Below are 17,500 nucleotides of genomic sequence, written 5' to 3' on the forward strand. Positions count from 1 at the left end.
GTATGTCTATGTCTGCATGGGAAAGTAAGAAACGTAATTTCAAATTCTTTGTATGACCAGTGCATGTAAAGAAATTGACAATAAAACCGACTTGACTTGACTTGACTTAACTTGTTAAAAGGGTTTTTATTTTTGTGGTTGAGCCCAAAAAGGTTCAAATTGTGAGGAATTCAAAAAAGCAAATCCTACAAACCCAAGGGTAGAGACAAATGAACAATACTCATCTGAAGTCGCGGGTACCTGCTCATATTCGTTTTCAGATTTAATATGAAATCATTTTTAGCAGCATTTTCCCAATTCCATATTAAGATAGGTAAATGGCAATGAGGTGCTTGAACTAACTTAATTTTGTGGTGCTGATTCCATAACTCTGACTTAATTTGTCCTAAAACAGTGTTCTGACCCCCTAATTTGCACTTCAAGATGGCCGCCGGACTGGCCACTGATACAAAAGCATTTTTTCATATCTTCAAATATGACATTTTAAATGGGTGTCATTTGTGGGTTAAAGTCCCAGGATTTAAGTCTGTACACTTAGTAAGGTAACTTGATAATATAGTGTAATATAATATAATATAATATAATATAATATAATATAATATAATATAATATAATGTATGTTTGTCCCATCATATGCTATCATACAGTTTACTCTATTTTTGAGGTATTGAATCCTGATTGGGTGTCCCGGACACTGCAATAAACCCTGTAATTAAATCAATGTTTACAGTATCCTCCCTGAGCTGACATTACCTTCTGCTGAAAGGGGTCAGACAAAAGATAGGACGAAAAACGCGAACAAGGCAGTGAGAAAGAGGAAGGATGAGAAAGGCTGCTGAAAGAGAAGGCATAACAGACAGAGAGAGAGAGAGAGAGGGGAAGAGGAAGAGGAAGCACTGAGTGACACACACTCGCTCTCTCTCTCCCTCTCTGTCTCTCTTTCTCTCACTCAACAATTACAAACAAATACCTGGAAAGAATTTCAACCCTACACTTTAGGCCTACCCAAATATGCCACGACAAAGTTTTTCAGTGTGACCAATCTACTGCATTTATTAATGACAGAAACAGCATTAACGGCTAAAATAGACGCAGCCTGCATATCAACTGTAATTCTGTGGTAAGCGCAACCTAGTGCGTCCTCGTTTTCCCCCTCCCTCCCGTGTTTCTACACGAAGCCTAGTGTATTGTGTCACGCACACAGCCCGCACAAAACTGACAAGCGGATTTCTCTCTCGCTCTCTCTCTCTGTCTCTCTCTCTCTCTCTCTCTCTCTCTCTCTCTCTCTCTCTCTCTCTCTCTCTCTCTCTCCCACTCTCACCGCTACATACATGCACATGTAGTATAACCGCACAAATGTATACATGTGTGAGAGCGCAGAAGAGACAAGTTTCTCTGTGTGCTTACAGTGACAGCTGTGGTAGAGAACATGAGAGAGAAAGCCGTTGAGAAAGCCACTCTCTCCCACTTTCTCGCTCTCTCGGTCTCTCATTTACTGACGACTATACGTGCACATTTATGACCACACCAATTCATGTATGCATGTATGTACATACGTATGTATGTTTGTGTTCATGTGAGAATGGGGAAGGCAACAGGTTTCTTTCTCTGTGTACATTCAGTGTGACTCTGGTAGAGAACAGGCCTGTCAGCACGTCTCCCACAAACTCTCCATCCATGCATGCATGTGCGTGCATAATGTGTGTATCTATAGTGTGTGCGTGTGTATGTTCATATGTGAAAGAGAAGGCATGACAGAGACACAGAAAGAGGAGAGAGAGAGACAGAGAAAGGCATTGAGTAAGCTTAAGTCAGTCTCAGCTTCTTTTGCTAGGGCTCTCACTCACTGACCACATGATGTGGCACCACTGAAATGTATGTGAAATGTATGTGAAATGTATGCAAATGCTGTATATTTGAGTTTGTGTGAGAGTGTGGAAGACAACAGGTTTCTCCCTACTTTCGTTGTCTCCTTACAGTGTGAATGTGGTAGAGAACATAATGTAGTGGTCAGTAAGTCTTCCACAAACTCTATACGTCCTTGTATACACGTGTGAATGTGTGTGTGTGTCAAGTCAAGTCAAGTCAAGTTGGTTTTATTGTGTGCGTGTGTGTATGTGTGTATGTGTATGTGTATGTGTGTGTGTGTGTGTGTGTGTGTGTGTGTGTGTGTGTGTGTGTATGTGTGTGTGTGTGTGTGCGTGTGTGTATGTGTGTGTTCTTCTCACCAGGTCTGCGACGGGGGACTTTTTGCGGTTCTGCTTCTCCACCTCCACCTGCATCTTGGCCATGGGTTTGGCCATCGCCAGGGCCAGCTTGGCCTCCGCCTGCAGCTTCCGCTGGCGGCTCACAAAGTCCAGGTCCTCCACAGACTCCGAGTCCTCCTCTGCCGTGTCACGGTCCGAGTAGGATGAGCTCTGCTTGCTCTGAGGGATGGAGGGGCATGGGCAGAGAGACAGAGTCAGAGAGAGAGAGTCAGAGAGAATTAGGTGCTGTTTCCACGTAGCAGGATATTTTTTTAGCAGGTTATTTTTTTCTCCTGTTGAGGTGTAAACGCAACATGTGGATACAAATAAATCCTCCATTGTAACAAATGCGTTTCAGCCCCCTAAACAGGACATTTTATTCTCCTGCTTTTTATACCCGGATTTTAAAATATCTGCTACATGGAAACGGAAGGCCAAAACCAATGCAAAATCAATGCAACCAGGAAAAAAAAATATCCACATATAAAAATATCCAGCTACGTGGAAACAGCACCTTAGACTTACAGAGACTGTGCTACAAAGTTCACAGCAGTTTAAAAAATAAGCCGTTGGCCAGAACCAGAAAAGATTTGGCCAATTAAGCTAGGCATGGAACACTGAAGAATAACTGCCAGTTTTTATTTTTATTTTAGAACTCTGCTGTAATTTAGAACTCTGCTATAGAACACTCCATGGCAGTTAGGTGCTGTTTATACATACCTGGGTATTTTAATAAACGAACATTTTGCTTAGTGAAATATTTTCGTTCACATCAAAGGCAAATACGCATACATGTGCTGTTGAGAGCCGTCATAAATACGTTAAGCCCGTGGGCCGTAAGTAGTGCCATTCAAGTCTCCGTTTATCTCTGTTTATATACAAACGCTAACCGGAGATTTTAAAAAATCTCCACTTTTGCCGGAGTTTTTTTGGAGCTTCGTTTATAGAGGGAAAACCTTCGTTTGTTTGTGAACGAAAGGCACATCCGAAGGGGAAGGTCTGCGTATATCAAAATACCCGGGTATGTATAAACACCGCTTTAGTTGCTTGGCCTGTCAGTAGTCAGAATCAGAACAGGTGTTGCCAATTCTCAACTGCCATATTTTCAATAGGTTTCTAGACCTCTGCTATAAAACAATTCGAGGCAATTATATATTCTGTCTTGCTGGGGAACTAATTACAGTCAGTTGAATTGCCCTTGTGGTGTTGGTTTGAAGAGCTGAATGTTGCAAGTCCGAATACCATTTCAGATTTCATTACATGCAGTGTTCCTTTAGTCAGAGTAGCATGTGTGTTATTTTTTTTTAACTAAAACTGGCCCAAAAAGCAAGCCCCCTTTTAGCATTTTCTGTGAGAATACAGTCTTGTTGCTTGAGTTCTTTGTAATCAGTTGAGACCTCAGCACTTCTCAGTACTTTTATCACTGTTTTCATTCATCTCTGATCCAAATGTATAGGTTGCTCAGCTATACACAGCAAACACAGAGATGTAAGAAATGTATATATACTGTACATACGTAGTATAATAAATGTAGCCTATATAAATATAGTTTCAATATCCATTTTCATTCATAATAATAGTGTATCCAATTTTGACATACAGGCAATTAAGATGTACACACACAATTATTCACATCCAGTTTACCACCATACGTTTTCAACCACAACATCACTATTGCACTCCAAGATGAGTGATGTAATATTTCATATCAACAAATTCAGTCATTGTACTCCGAGTCCCGGCAATGCTGTCATGGTGGTGTCTATTGACACACTGCCAGGCACTGAGCAGCGCACTGTAAATGTCAACTTGTCATGCGGAAGACAAGAGGAAGTGTCAGAGGATTCAGTTTCACTTCTTGTGAGTGTGTACTAGCAAAGCTGCAGTCATAAATGTTTGTGGTTAGAGTTGTGTGTGTGTGTGTGTGTGTGTGTGTGTGTGTGTGTGTGTGTGTGTGTGTGTGTGTGTGTGTGTGTGTGTGTGTGTGTGTGTGTGTGTGTGGTGTGTGTGTGCGTTCGTGCATGTGTGTGTTTGTCTGTGTATGTGTGTGTGTGTGTGTGTGCGTGTGCGTGTGCGTGTGTGCGCACGGGCGCGCATGTCTCTGTGTGTGTGTGTGTGTGTGTGTGTGTGTGTGTGTGTGTGTGTGTGTGTGTGTGTGTGTGTGTGTGTGTGTGTATATGTGTGTGTGTGTGCGTTCGTGCTTGTGTGTGTTTGTCTGTGTGTCTTGAACAATAGCCAGCCAATAGCTGAGACATTTCCTTGCATGACTCATTTGGTTTTAGCGGATTTGGGATTCACATTTGAGTGCTAATATGACTACAGTCTAACCAAATGTAATGTTTCACCAATCACACACATATTTCTCCACTTGGATATATAAATTCATATGTATGACCCTCATATAAAATTACAGGAAATTAATTTTGATGGAAGTAATTGTTCCATCCCTTTCAGAGTGTAAAGTGGTCCCTGAACACCATGTATTTAATGAACAATAACAACAATTGGAAAGCAAAGGAAAACATACTCTGAGCTTGTGGGTTGAAACTCCAATGCAACTGGACACATAATGTGCAAAGGAAAAAAAAATCTGGTTCAGCACAGATGTCTTCTGTTTTTGCTTTTTCATTTTTTAGCAGTGCATTAAAAATACGGACTCGACGATACGTGTATTCATCAGAGTTAAGAGAATTGTTTGTGTTCAGTAGCTAGGTGATTCGGTTTCTATTCATTTCTTGATGCACCCTCGGAACCATGGAGAGCACGTGTAGAAACCTCTCGCAGCTGTCCACCCCCCAAAACCGCATTTCAAATCTACCCCTCAGAATGACTCACACTGCAACCATAGGCGAGACACGAAGTCAGCAAAAAAAAAAAATATGCTTGAGGAATGACTCAAGACGTTCAGAGTCAATAGAGTGTTGTTTGAGGCCCAGGATCGCTCACTGAGTAAAAAGTAGAAAGTATAACCGCATCGTTCTTTCATGAAATAAAAAGGATCTTTGCATGACTACATTCCTCGAAGATTGTTTGCATTACTATGTATTTGATGTTGGTAATGACTGTAATAGGGAGGGAAAGTAATCTCATCGCCCCCTGCTGGCAACGTTCCAACCCCCTGCAACAAATGAATGTTTTTTTTTCTTTGAAAAATTACATCTCGGCCCTGACGACGAAGTAGAAGTAGTGGCAGTCATATCATGGGCATGTTGGCCCGTTTTATCGAATCAGGTGGTAAAATTTTCGGTTTTTCACTGATCTGAGCTGATTTTAATATTCTTTAAAAAGCTAATACAGAACTACACTGACTGGCATGTGTGGCTTGTTTACTCCATGTAATTAGCATAGCCAAATTAGCATAGCCAAACATGAGCCAGAGAGGTGGTTACTCATCACCACAGAAGCCATCATATCTACTAGAGAATTTAAAACCATGCCAAAATGATCGCGTGTATATATGTGTAACAAGAAGACAATGTGGAACTCATAGAATTACAAGAATGTGAAGATATGCGAAGAACTTGCGTTCGTTCGCGTTCATTTGTTTCTCTGTGTTGTCAACGAGGCGCGAAGCACAGCATGCTGGGAGCTGTAGTCCGTTTCCGACCAGATTGGCACAATTTCTATTTTTCTTAAAAGGGCAAAAAATGACTTAAGATTTTCACAGGTAGTAGTTCATGCTATTGTGTACGCTGAAAAATGTGTCTGGTGTTATAGTTCCAAGTCATATCTTTGTGGGATTTTTTTAAAAACTTGTCTATGGGAGTTTCAATAGGACCACCCTGGTGTTTGGAACGTAACCGCTAGGATCGCTGTTTTCCACTTTCCCTCCCAATAGTTTCTGTGTTGTGCATGAGTGAATATGTGAAAGTGTGTGTGAAAACACCTGTGATATCCCCCTTGGTCCCCTAATGGTGCCTTCAAGACGCTGAGCCTGAACACTTTCAGGTGCTCGTACTGTAGAGTTATGACTTCACCCTTCTGTGAGCCGTGCAGATATTTAACTACGCAATTAAGAGGAAAGTACAGCTATAGGAAGTGGAATAGGAAGAACTGGTGGATTAGAAGCCATTCGACATTTCTTTATGTTACGTTTTTGACAGCTGTAATAAGATGAATTGTGTAAGTACAGCACATGTTATATGGGGGCAGCCGTGGCCAAGTGGATAGAGAGTTGGTCTTTCAATCTAGGGGTTGCAGATTCGAATCCCCCCTGACCTCTCCCTACATCTCCATCCATGGCTGAAGTGCCCTTGAGCAAGGCACCTAACCCCCACACATTGCTCCAGGGCAATACCCTGACAAATAATACAAATAATAACTGTAAGTCGCTTTGAATAAATGAAAGTAATGAATGTAATGTAATGTAATGTAATATAACCAAAGTGCAAAAAAGTCAATAAGTTAATTGTCAACTCCACTTCGTTTGTCAACTTCACGCCCTTTCTCAGGGTGGTGTTTGCCCGATTACCATAATTGATCCATTTCATTTATTTAAACTCGAAGAATCATTGAGGGCCCAGCCCTCATTTACAATGATGTCGAGTAAAACAAACAATTACACATATAAAATCATATATAAACAACATACACAATACACCATAAATCATATAAGAGGTAAGAATTAAGACAAACTATGAATTAAAACTTATGAGTTAAAACAAGTACAAGTATGTGATAAAAAACTTCCCAGTGTAACTTTAAAATGTTCTAATGGCACAAAGGCTTGAAGACCCATCCTTTGTTGTAAGGTATTCCAAACTGAAGGTCCACAGACACTAAAAGCCGTTTTACCCAGTTCAGTGCGGGCATAAGGGACCTCCAGTAAAAAATTGCTGCTGCGGGTTTGGTATGGGTTGGAGTGCCAAACTAAAAGAGATGAAATATAAAATGGGAGTTTGCCAGTGAGGGCCTTATAAATAAAAATAAAATAATGCATGTCCCTTCTGTGAGAAAGTGGAGCCCACCCAACTTTATCATATAACAGGCAATGATGAGTACTATATGGATCCCCAGTAATAAAACGAAGAGCTGAATGATAGACAGTGTCAAGTGCCTTCAGATTAGAGAGTGGTGCATGTCTGTAAATAACATCACCATAGTCAAGGGAAGACAGAAAAGTAGCTTCAATTAACTTTTTTCTGCAGAAAACAGGAAAGTGATATTTATTTCTGTGCAGGAAAGATAGCTTTTGTCTGAGCGTAGTGACAAGACAGTCAGTATGTTTCTTGAATGTGAACTTGTCATCTAGCCAGATTCCCAGGTACTTATAATGTGATACTCTCTCAATAACAGACCCATCTAAAGTAGATATATTAAAATCATTTTTCATGCCATGCTTAGATCGAGTAAAGACCATACATTTAGTCTTGCTTACATTAAGTAGAAGCTTAAGACCAATGAAGGCATTTTGTAGGATATTAAAAGACTGCTGCAATTTCTCCAAGGCTAGCTGTACAGAATCTGCAACACAATACAAAATTGTATCATCTGCATATAGATGAATAGAGCAGTTGGAAAGGAGAGAAAGTATACTATTTATGTACATGGTGAAGAGTACCGGACCTAATACTGAACCTTGTGGGACCCCCTTGGTTATTAGCAGGGGGTCAGATTGAGTATTACCCAATTTTACAGTATGGTGTCTGTTTGAAAGGTAGCTCTGGAACCATTTACAGGCACTTGCACTAAAACCAATACCAGGCAGAATTTGTAGAAGCAGAGAATGGTCCACGGTGTCAAATGCTTTGGATAAGTCCACAAAGATGGCAGCACAATGTTTTTTCTTGTCAAGAGAAGTGATAATATCATCCATTACTTTAGTAGCAGCAGTAACTGTACTATGTTTAGGCCTAAAGCCTGATTGGAGAGGGCTCAAAATATTATTGGTATTTAGAAATTCTTTGAGCTGATCATTTACCAACTTCTCTAGTATTTTTGAGAGACACGGTAGCTTGGATATTGGTCGATAGTTGTTAGGGTCAGTCTTATCACCCCCCTTGTGCAACGGGGTAATGTGTGCAAATTTCCATAGTGTAGGGACAACTCCAATGGAAATAGAAAAATTGAAAATGTGCAATAATGGCTCTGCTATTATATATGCCGCAGTGCGAAGAAAAAGAGGATCTAGGTGGTCTTCTCCAGTGGATTTGCGACTATCAATTGCTAATAAAGCAGATAGCACTGTATGCTTAGACACAGGATGAAGCCTGAATTCCAGATCATCGTCTCTGACATTGTCTCTGATACGCATATCATGTCCAGCCCTAGGTATAAAGGACTCCGTTTAGCACAGACCTGGCATTAAATGCGCAACTCTGTTGTTTTGTTGGCAGTGTACTGTGTATAGGTGTAGGTGTACAAGGTGTGCTGCCCACCATAGGGGAGAGTGGTGTGGCCAGACTGGTCTCTGTCTGATGAGTATACAGTAAGAGTGTACACTATGTGGACTGCAGTATTGAGTGGTGTGCTTCCAGTGGTGTGTGTGATGAGTATACACTAATATAAGTGCGATATAGTGTGGTGTTGTGCCCACCATAGGGGAGAGTGGTGTGTCCAGACTTGTCTCTGTCTGATGAGCAGGGAAGCCGACAGGGGGGGACAAAGGGGTCAGTTGTCCCGGGCCCAGGGAGAGAGGGGGCCCAAAATTGGGTTTCCATTACATTGTATGTATTGGATGGGGGGCCCTTTCAGATGACTTTGTCCTGGGCCCAGCAAAAGCTGTCAGCGGCCCTGCTGATGAGTATACAGTATATAGTAGCCTATGTATAGTATAGTATAGTGTGGTGTGGTGCCCACCATAGGGGAGAGTGGTGTGTCTGATGAGTATACAGTCAGAGTATATATATATTGTAGTGAAGCGTGTTGTATAGTGTGGTGTTGTGCCCACCATGGGAGAGAGTGGTGTGTGTGATGAGTACCGTATATATTATAGTATTAGTGAAGTGCCAATATAGTATAGTGTGGTGTTGTGCCCACCATAGAGGAGAGTGGTGTGTCCAGACTGGTCTCTGCCTGATGAGTATACAGTATATAGTATGTATAGTGTAGTGTGGTGTGGTACCCACCATAGGGGAGAGTGGTGTGTCTGTTGAGTATATATTATAGTATTAGTGAAGTGCCAAAAGAGTATAGTGTGGTGTGGTACCCACATGGGTACCCACGATAGGGGACAATGGTGTGTCTGATGAGTATATATTATAATATAGTGTGGTGTGGTACCCACCATAGGGGAGAGTGGTGTGTCCAGGCTGGTCTCTGTCTTGCTGTCGTCGGCATCGCTGTCCTTGTCGCTGCTGCTGTCGTTCACAAAGCAGATCTGGAGGTTCATCCCACTCTGCAGTCTGAAGGGGAACACACACACATAGCAGAAGAGTTAGCTCACTTTGCTAAATGTGGACTATTACTGGACATTGATGAATAAGTAGTAAAACACCTTAGTAAAGTATATCATTATTTTCACATAAGTTCACTTGCAGATACAGGCACTCCAAAACACACACAGACACATGCACGCGCGCACACACACACGCACACGCACGCACGCACACGCACACACACACACACAAAGATTGACAGAGTCAATGTCAAGGGGCAGAGCCAGCATCAACACAGTGCAGTATAAATGCGTAGAGTAAGTTATTTTGTTTATTGTATTGATAATGCACCACAGTTACAATCCTGCAATGCACCACAAGTGTCAATCTTGTCAAGCATCTACACAAGAATCCGTACACATGGCCCCATCCATTAAGAATTATAATAAAGTATAAGCCCTACAAATAGAAGATGGTACCAATGTCTGGATAGACTGTAATTGTGCTGGAAATGCCACAAACTGATGGTAAGACTGAAATTACTTCAACATATAAATCAATGAAACTGAAACTACTCAGAGTGCTATTGAAATAACTGTGCTAACCATATCATTTTATGAAATGATGCTGAATGGTACACGCTACTATTACCATTATCATCAGAACCATGTAATGTACGTAGCGACGCTGAATCAACTTGTGCACTTTCAGTTTGCAGGGAGTTTCAGGAAACAACAGAGACAGTGTTTGGTTGTAAAAGAGCACATGGTGCTACTGTGCTCAGTTGAATCCTGCTCTTCACTTCTAAAGGGCAGTATTACTGTAATTCAGATCAATAGATATGAATAGATTTACTGTAGAAACTCAGAAATACAGTAGAGGCGTATAGTAGCAGCAGCAGCAGCATGGCATCCAAACAGACCAGAGCCAAACAGGGAAAATAACAATACAACTGCTACGTTTACATGACGTTTTTAATTCTGAGTTAACAATTCAGAATTAAATAGTTCCGTCGAGTTCCCATTGATGTTTTATTTCATTCCGAATTGTGAAGTGTTTCCATGACGTTTCAAAGCGGAATTAAGATTTGTTCAGAATTTAAGTGAGTTAATTCGGACTGAAATGTCCCATGTAAACGTAGCCAGTGTTGAAAAAGAATGAACTCAATACCATTAAAAATAGCAGGAATATATTTGTTGTGTTTCCCCAGCAATATACTACCGGTATAATTTCCATAGTAAATTGAGTTAAAAAAAAATGGGGGAGATGTACACATATGAATAAAAATAGGTGCTTAATATACATAGCAGGTATTTTAGACTAGATGACATCATCTGCACATTGTTTTGTGAGAAAAAAAGATCTGAATTATGTCTTGATGTCAAACACATTGTATGTTACCTATGAGTGTGATGTAGCATAGCAACAAATGGCGAAAGTTACATGTTGTTCATGTCTTCTTGTTACACATTTATAACACAGTTTATTTACTGCAATGCAGCTGTGGTGTTTACAGAAATTTCACAATGTGTATGATGTGTAATAATGTGTATGATGTGCATGATGTGAAATAAATATATGAATAAAAGTCTATGCTGGGGTTTGGCTTACAGAGGGGAACACCAGCAGAAGTACCCCAACACAATTGTCAGTAGTGAAACCAAAGCCAGTCCCAGGGGACCGACCCTATTGGGAGCCACAGGCACACAGGCGAGAAACAGACAGGGCTCTCAACACTCTCCATCTCTATAGGAAATGGACTGTGTGTGTGTGTGTGTGTGTGTGTGTGTGTGTGTGTGTGTGTGTGTGTGTGTGTGTGTGTGTGTGTGTGTGTGTGTGCGCGCGTTTGTGTGCGCGTTTGTGTGCGCGTTTGTGTGTGTGTGTTTGTGTGCGTGTGCGTATGCGTGAATGAGTGCATCCATGCCTGAGGAGAAGTGTGTGTGAGAGAGAGAGAGCGAGCGAGAGAGAGAGAGAGAGAGAGAGAGAGAGAGAGAGAGAGAGAGAGAGAGAGAGAGAGAGAGAGAGAGAGAGAGAGAGAGAGAGAGAGAGAGAGAGAGAGAGGGAGCGTGTGTGAGAGAGATGTGTGTGTGTATGTGTGTATGTCCATGTGTGTATGGATGGGGTGGGTGTCTGTGATCCTGGCTTAAGTGTGGACTCAGTCCTGTGGAGCGTTAAAATTGGCACTCAAGAGCAAACATTCACAAAAGAGCCTTTCAAGCGTTTAAAAACCCCTTTTCCCATTTGCTTGAAGATCCTTGCAAATATTTGCCAACACACAAACACTCCACTCAGGGTCATAGCTTCATGTAAACAATTTGGGCTGGCCACGCTTTGTAGAGGTATCATTCAAAGGCACTCTGCTTGAATGCTGCATGGAAGCACTCCCCGGGCCAAATTGGTACAAATAGGTGGCTAGATAGGATCGTTTGTGGGATACACACTATAATGAGACTTATCTTTTTTAAGATGTTTTTTTTGGTCTTTTTGACTTTTATTTATGACAGTACAGTGAAGATGGTGACAGGAAGTGAGTTGGGAGAGAGAGATGGGGAAGGGCCGGCAAAGGACCGGGGCCAGGAATCGAACCCGGGTCAGCCGCATAGCAGTCAAGTGCCCCACCGTTAGGCCACGGCAGGGCCGATGAGTCTTATCTTAAACTCATGGCCCAAAAGGGTCCATCATGGACTGAGAGAAACCCTTTTGCCACATTTGCGGCAACTGCAGAGGGAACCAACTTCCACAATATGGGTGATGTGAGGTAGAGTTCAAAACTATATCAAGGAAGGACAGTGAATGTGAAAAAATATTGATGATGTACATTGGTGGACACTTCTGGTGATGAGCAAGTGCCTTAAATTGGCGGAAGCTACCACGTCCTGTCCCAATTTTTAACGTTCAGAACCTGACGTTCTGTTTTACGTGGACGACTTGTTGAATTGCGTATGAGAAAGTCCAATCAGATCAAATTGGAGTTAGGGGTAAAGTCTAGTAGCAGGGTTAGATTCTAGCATTCTTTCATATTTCATATGATATTAAGTAATTTTTATTAAGTACTTGATTGACCAAGGGTTGACCCAGAAGACAGAGCATTGGGCCCCTCTGGTCAAGGGCATCCCACACTCCATAGGTCGTCCTCTCTGGACTTTCTCAGACGCCTGGTGCCCCCCCCCCCCCCCCATTTAGGGTCTAGAGGTCACTACAGTCCATTTGGGAACTAATGTGTATTTTCTGTTTCGGCAACGAATGACACATCCAAAAATCAGAGACAGTGAGAGAAGGAAAGAAAAAATATCAAAGGAGATGAGGAAGAATAAGAGAAAGTAAAAACCGCACAAAAAAAATGTTGAGGGGATGTAAAACTTTCACCCACTCATGTGTACTTTGACACTGAGCACCCCAAACTGCCAGCTACGCTTACAGGAAAGAGAGCTTGCATGTGTCCACTCACGTTCCTCATGTGCAGGAGTGTTTTCTGAGAAATCAGCCCCCTGACTGGCTGGGTGGGAGGATGGGTGATCCACAAATACACCTTACAGAATTTCACAAAACTCTCAGATCGTATCATCGACTCAGTGATAAAATCCCTCAAACCACTGGTCATTTCTTTTTTCTAACGTTATCTAATCTTATCTTCTTTTCCTCTAAATCATATGGCAGACCTGGCTGTTGTGCCACATGAGGTAACCATGTCCAAGGACAATAGTCATTATCTCAAACGTCCCCTCTCTAGATTTACTGTAATAGGACTCTTGCATTGGGGGGAGTGGGGATTTCCCTGTGGTGGTGGATGGATGCATTGTGGTCTGGCCACCACTTGGACCTCTGACATAGACTTTGGCATTAAGTGCATACTAAAAGGCCAACCTTCTGCTATATTAATTAATTTCATAAATGGTTCATTTTATGGAGAGCTATAAACTATTGTAATTTTGGAAACTGAACTCCATTCCGATTCCTTTATTTTCCATGAGGCTGTCCAAATGACATGACTAAAGTAGAAAAAGTAGAAAAAGTATTGACAAGTAAAAAGGAGTGACAAAGCTGCTTTGCTTGCTACACAACTTTAATTTGTCACACTGTCCATTTCTTTTTTCTTTTTTAAAGTTGAGATGTGTTCACATGGTATCGTGATGAGCAGACATAACGTGACAAACTGGCAACATGGCAAAAAAAAAAACCTGTTGAGCCCGACGCCCGTCTGCTCGGTCGCCTGGAGCACGGGAGTTAGAAATCACCAGCACTCCCGTGTTTCCCAGCATCCTTTGCTTCATGCTGGAAGTGGGTGTGAGGCTCGTGGAGTGGAGTGGAGTGGAGTGCAGGGAAGCAGTGGGGGAGACACGTCTGGGACCAGCAGCGTTTTGGGGAAGTCCTGCCGTGTGCCTTTCCCTGACCACACACACACACACACACACACACACACACACACACACACACACACACACACACACACACACACACACACACACACACACACACACACACACACACACACACACACACACACACACACACACACACACACACACACGCACACACACACACTTTGCCCTGCTTGCTAGTGCTCAGATGCTTCCTGCCCCGACCTCTGGCATTTCGCGCATCGGGAACGTGTGGTGACAAACGTGTGGTGACAGCCCACCGCAAAAAGGAGCGTTTTCTGTACATAAGCCCACATTCACACACAATAAGACTTACTCAGCGGTTTCTATTCATCATCCAATGCCAACATCTCTCTGCATCTCTCAGACTCACACAGACAAACACACACACACAGACACACAAACACAGATACGGTATACGGCACTCTCTATTAAACTCGCATAGGCCTACATAAAGTAGCCTACCTCCCTTATCTCTGTTATTAATTGTCTCATACCAAATATAAACAAAGGTAATGAAAACCGTAGCGAGACTATCAACAAAACAAACAAAAAAACTCCCTCCGGCAGGTCGATGGGTGCAAAATCCCCTACGAGATTCCCTGCTTTGAGTAGAACATAGCTGCACAGCGCATTACAATGTCTATGACGATTTTCAATAAATGCGTTTATAAGCAGTTCAGTATCCCAAATAGGATCGGGATGTTATAGTATCCCGAATTTCTGTTTGAACATATACTGTAAATACCTTTTCCTAACTTCAGTGTCCCGGATATGTCCTTATCCGGGACTTTGAGAAATCAGGATATGAAGTACTCTGTACTCATAAAAGACTCAAGGGAAAAAATCCTTGGTCCAGGCACTTCACTAAAAAAACAAACTTTATTTAAAGGGCAAATGCATTAAAAAACACCAACGCATTTTGGCGCTGTGGCCTTCATCAGGCCACCCTGATGAAGGCCACAGCGCCAAAACGCGTTGGTCTTTTTTGAACATTGAACCCCTTCCAAGAGCACCAGTTGGTTTTGGGGCTAGGGTCACTAGTAGTGCTCTACCAACTCTTCTGCTGAATACTCTGTACTCATGTAAACACCTTATCCCGAATTTGATTGCCGGGATAAACCTCAACTTCATTGGGACACTGAACTGCAAATAAACACATTCAATGAGAGCAGCTGCATCCGTGCCACAGACTAGGCCCCAATATTGTACCAGAATAATTCTGTTCACAAGTGTTGAGCAGTGTTGTGCAACCGGAATACTGCTACTACATCCAGTATGAATTAAGAGTTTACACGACACAAGCCGAATAATGCCACTATTTCGTTTCGCTGCACTCACTGATCTCTAATCAAAAGGGTGTAGTTTTAGGAAACTGGCATTATTTTTTGATGTTTCATTTGTTCGTCTGTCAAATTTTTTCAGTTCTTGTTTTCATTGTTTTTGCATGCAAGTCCATATGTGGGAGCTTGCTGCACCACAGCCCCCCGTAAATTTCTTCAGTTCTAATTGTGATGTAGGAATCGTGGGGTATTTATCTCTTGACAGAAGACCTGATACCTTCCGATTTCCACATCAGAAGTAGAACTGAAGAACTCTGTAGAGAATCTCTAGAGAATCTGATGAAGACTGTTGAGGTCGAAACGTAATCCTGCCATGAAATAATGAAATACAACAAAAAGGATTCTAAGTGTGCGGACTTCTCACTTTGAAAACCACTATGAGGATTTTAAACACGATTCAAAGATGACTCTAGCTCGGCCCTGCAGTGGCCTAACGGTGGGGCACTGGGTTACTACGCCGGCGACCCGGGTTCAATTCCAGGCCGGGTCATTTGCCGATCCTCTCCCATCTCTCTCTCCCACTCACTTCCTGTCACCACCTCCAACTGTCCTATCAGTCCTAACTGCAACCCCCCCCCCCCCCCAAAAAAAAAAAGGAATGACTCAAGCTCAAGCTCAATCTCCTCCTCCAACACAAGTGACTTCCTCGAGCATCTCATCTTCCTGGATTGCACAGTATGATCAGGTGATTTAGAGTCGGACAGATATAACTTGTACTTTCTTAACCTCGGGCGGACCCCTCTGGATAAGATACCCTGTCCTCATCCATCATCAGCTGAGCTTACTTAAGGTCACATGAGATCAAGGGCTGAGGAAATACTATGTGGGCAAGGGCAGGACAGGTCAAGGTCCAGTAAGGTTAAATATGAAGAATATGAAGTGAGGTGGGCCCGATGTACGAGTTGTGACCTTGCTGGAGGTCAAACAGCAAGCACGGCGGACCGCATGTGATGATGAGATCCTGATGATTCATATACACACACTCGTGCAGTTTCGACAAACAAACTATCAGGTCTGAAGCTATCACTTTCAGTGCTGGAAGGGGGAAAACAGCGACACAACCATAAAAAGTGGGCTGGCCACTTAGCAAGCAGCACTTGTGAGTAGCATTAGTCATTTGACATCAGTGAGTTCTTATTTCCTTAACTTTCTTTAATAAAATAAAAATGTATTCACACGGGACAATACATTCATAAACTACATCTCTCTCAAAACAGCCCTGAATGGATTGGCTATTTATCTGACAACAACTCTGAGTACTGAGTAGGATTATTCATTTGATCCTAATCAACACTTTCTTAACCTTCAAAATATTAAGTGTATTCACACACTTAAAGCCTACATATCCCACCTCATCTGCTGTACGGTCAAGGGCTGTAGTCAGAGGGGAGTCTATGTCATATTTCATTTCCACCTGATTTAACATTTGCCACCATTTCATCGCAAACAAGGATCACCATAAATACAGTAGTTTAGACAAAGAAGACAGATAGATGGAGAAAAATCACAGGCACAATGAAATACATTTACAAAAAAGCAGGCAGACAGTCTGACAGATGGACCTATTAAAGAAGCCAAGACATCAGTTATTTCACAGATCGACAGAGACAAGACACACAGACGTACAGACATGCACCAACGTACAGACACACAGAAATACACACACACACACACACTCAAAACACACACACACACACACACACACACACACACACACACACACACACACACACACACACACACACACACACACACACACACACACACACACACACACACACACACACACACACACACACACACACACACACGGGTGTCCATGCAGGGCGTACCGTGAGGAGAGGCTGGGCTTGCCGCTCTTGCTGCAGCTGGTGTATATCCCGGGCCCATCGTCGAAGAAACTGCCCAGAGCCAGCTTCTGCCGAATAGACTCCCTCTCATTCTTCTGGGCCTGGAGGACACAGAGAAAGAGAAAGAACAGGCGGTTAATAGGGATCTCAATGGGAGCACACCATGCAACACAGGGATGAGAGTTTCCCAATAAGAGTAGACAGTATTCCCATTAAGAACCTATGGGGTGACATAGAATAGCACACCAATAATACCATTTAAATATAATAAAATAAACATAAAAAGAAGGTAACACTTTAGAATAACAGGTGACTATAAATCACTTATAAAGTATTAGTAACAATAGTCGCCTGTTATTCTAAAGT

General features: G+C 42.3%; 1 protein-coding gene across 1 annotated transcript in view; it reads right to left on the minus strand.

Moving 5' to 3' along the window:
* The window catches only part of schip1 (schwannomin interacting protein 1), a 114,399-nt gene that overhangs the window by 15,176 nt on the left and 81,723 nt on the right, over positions 1-17,500 (minus strand). Inside the window, exons 3-5 of the mRNA XM_063205666.1 lie at positions 17,117-17,235; positions 9,472-9,589; positions 2,229-2,426 (exon numbers count right to left, since the gene is read on the minus strand). Of these exons, the coding sequence (XP_063061736.1) occupies positions 2,229-2,426; positions 9,472-9,589; positions 17,117-17,235 (435 nt within the window). The remainder of the gene's footprint in view (positions 1-2,228; positions 2,427-9,471; positions 9,590-17,116; positions 17,236-17,500) is intronic.

This window comes from Engraulis encrasicolus, chromosome 8 (assembly GCF_034702125.1).
Source record: "Engraulis encrasicolus isolate BLACKSEA-1 chromosome 8, IST_EnEncr_1.0, whole genome shotgun sequence".
NCBI classification, from domain to species: domain Eukaryota; kingdom Metazoa; phylum Chordata; class Actinopteri; order Clupeiformes; family Engraulidae; genus Engraulis; species Engraulis encrasicolus.